Source organism: Dendrobium catenatum, unplaced genomic scaffold (assembly GCF_001605985.2).
Source record: "Dendrobium catenatum unplaced genomic scaffold, ASM160598v2 fragScaff_scaffold_1608, whole genome shotgun sequence".
NCBI lineage: Eukaryota > Viridiplantae > Streptophyta > Magnoliopsida > Asparagales > Orchidaceae > Dendrobium > Dendrobium catenatum.
In genome coordinates, this window is record NW_021320070.1 from 3,361,521 (window position 1) to 3,364,433 (window position 2,913).

The 2,913-nt window shown below is 37.7% G+C and overlaps 1 protein-coding gene across 1 annotated transcript; it reads left to right on the plus strand.

Moving 5' to 3' along the window:
• Nucleotides 1-1,365: 1,365 nt before the first annotated feature.
• On the plus strand, nucleotides 1,366-2,341 carry LOC110114453 (photosystem II repair protein PSB27-H1, chloroplastic). Its single transcript, XM_020847338.2, has one exon. It carries the CDS (start codon nucleotides 1,542-1,544, stop codon nucleotides 2,067-2,069), a length of 528 nt encoding a protein of 175 aa, XP_020702997.1. The 5' UTR covers nucleotides 1,366-1,541; the 3' UTR covers nucleotides 2,070-2,341.
• The last annotated feature ends 572 nt before the right edge of the window (nucleotides 2,342-2,913 follow it).

The window sequence follows — 2,913 nt, forward strand, 5'->3', positions numbered from 1 at the left end:
GAAATAAGCTTTTAAATTGTCACGATAAATACTCATATTCTCTATTTATTAAGAGAATATTTACTGAAGCAAGTTTCAACATTTTAATGCTTTTGATTTATGAGATATTAAATAGACCTTTTCAAGCTTTTTTTTTTTAATTTAAATTTATTTTATTTTTTAGACCTTTTCAAACTTGCGGATGTGAGCCGTTGATTTAGATCCAACGGCTAATGAGTAAATGCAGAAAAGAAAAAATCCTAATAACTTTGGATTCCCTCCAGACTGCAATTCATTTTGCTTGCACCTTGTGTCCCATTCATCTCCGGTAGTCCGTTTTCGACATTTCATCTCCGACATAATCCTCAAAGCCATTCGCGAACTCGACAACGACATCATCCTGGTTGTCTGAGGTGTCATCCTTGCTTTTTCTCCTCATATTAACCGTGGATGTAAGTTTTTTTTAACCCTAAAATCTTTGATTCTTATCAAATCCTTGGTTTTCTGCTAAATAGGTTGTTAGATCAGATAAAAAAAAAAAATTAAAATGTGACGAAGGTTGATCATGTTGTTTCTATTTTCATTTTCAATATAGGGTTTGATAAAGAGCATAAATGAATGAATCTTATTTTTTCTTTCCTTTGAACTCATTATTGTCTTTACGCTTTCAGATGAATCATGTTAGATTACTCATTTACTTGCCTCTATGATCATGCTATTTCTACTTTAATTTTCAATATATGGATTTGATGCAGAGCATAAATGTCTAAAGTTTTATTTGGATTTTTTTTGAAGGGTGTTAATACACAAATGAGATTTCATCCACGTCTCGGTCGATATCTTGCAACTGTGGCAAAAAACTGGGGTTTCAACTATGAATTGCTGGTACTCATCGTCGAACTAAGGTATGCATTGGTTTGTGTTATATGTTATTTACTTATTAATTTATATTTTATTGATTTTGTTGTAGTATTATTAATTTTTTTGAATTGTTACATATGCTTAATGAATGTCAAAATAGTGTCATAAGAATCATAGGATATTAAATGGACATAGAGGTGAAGCTAATTATTAAAATTTTAATAATATTATTATTTACTACATCATCCGGTTCAGCTTTGGTTTGACCGGTTGAACCTGAACCTCTATTTTGTCCGATTCATTGTCCGACCTGATTTTCACAACCTTTATTTTTTTTTAGTATATCATTTTTTCCGTAGAAAAAAATTCACCAATGTCACATACGAATATCTATCCTAAGCGTTATCAGCCATTGGTGAGTCGACGGTGGATGATGAATCCTACGTCATTCATCCAAGTACAAGTCGGAAGGATAAGGTGATAAGCCGACGTGGCACCAATTAATCTTTCTTGGGTCGCCCCTTCAATTGTTGTCACTTCTTCCCAGATCTCTCTCTCTCTCTCTCGAACAGCAGTTGTCCGTCTTCGGAACGAGATCTGGATTTCCCTTATCCTGGTCATCAGGACCGCTTCAGCAAATTAAAAAAGCAAGATACATATATAGCAGCCTCTTACAAATTGGTAGAAGCCTAATCTTGGTGATGGCATCTCTAAACTTGACGACACCCACCTCAAAGCCGACAACCCTCATCCCTTCCAAGCCTCATCAAGTTACAATTAATGCATCCTTATGCTTTAAAAATTGCAGCAGAAGCTTATTAGGACGGCGAGAAGTGGCCATCTCCCTAGCTGCTTCAGGGCTATTGCTTGGTTGTGTGTCAGCACCAGGCCGAACATTTGCAGCGGCGGAAGTGGACGAAGAGTACGTGAAGGAAACAGCCGAGGTGATAAACAAGGTGAGGTCTACAGTCAATATGGACAGGAAGGATCCTAACGTGGCGTCGGCAGTGGCCGAGCTGCGTGAGGCATCCAACATTTGGGTGGCCAAGTACCGCAGGGAGAAGTCTCTGCTCGGTCGGGCCTCATTCCGTGACATGTACTCAGCTATCAATGCGGTCTCTGGCCACTACATCAACTTTGGTCCCACTGCTCCTATACCCGCCAAGCGCAAGGCCAGGATCCTCGAGGAGGTCGACACCGCTGAGAAGGCTCTGCTCCGGGGAAGGTAGCTAGCCACACAGGTTCCACGAATGCGCGCGCATATATCCGCAAATGTTGTTGCGTTATATCCACGATTTCAGCTTCTTAATTATGAGTTGCTTCTCAATTTGCCTTTTTTTTGGTTATCCCCATATATCGGTTAATGTAAACTGCGGGGGTTTTTTTTTTCTTTTTTCTTTCTTCTTTCTTCGTGATAGTAAGTTCGAGACAAGTCTACATAGCTGCTATTAATTGCAGATTCTTATGGCTTCGGCTTGCCAGATTCTATTAACTCTTCTTCTCTACTTGGGCATTTCGACGAACAGTTTTGCGCACATAGAAATTTTGATGATGATCTTAGGGCCATGGTACTTGAGAAACCTCCTAACATGTTTTCCAATGCTAGCCCCGTGATGAAGATATGAATAGTAGAAGTTTCTTAGGTATGAAGGGATTGGAACTCATTAATTAAAGGAGAATATTATATTTTAAAACATTTTTTATAATTTATTATTCATTTTTTGAATGATATAAAGATGTCCAAGATCTCTGTATTTGCGAGAGAACAAAACGAAGATAATTCATTGGAATGTGTATTCTTTTATTGAATAGACATGTATTCTCACTCGTGTATGTGCTCGATAGTGTTAGGTTTTCATTGAAATTTACAATATATATATTTTCTCTCTGAAGTTGAATTCTCTCCCTTAGTTAAGTATAAAAGCAACTTCATCATGTGCAAAATTTCGATCTACCTGGAGACCTTAGCGTGCATGCAGGTTGTTTACTTGGGGACCTTTTCTTGCCCGCATGAAGTAGTCATAATGGTTAGACTTAACCCAAGTCAAGATTGTTTCAATCCTAAACCTAAGT

Excerpts from the sequence above, each read along its gene's own strand:
- LOC110114453 (XM_020847338.2), top strand. The coding sequence starts at position 1,542 with ATGGCATCTCTAAACTTGACGACACCCACCTCAAAGCCGACAACCCTC.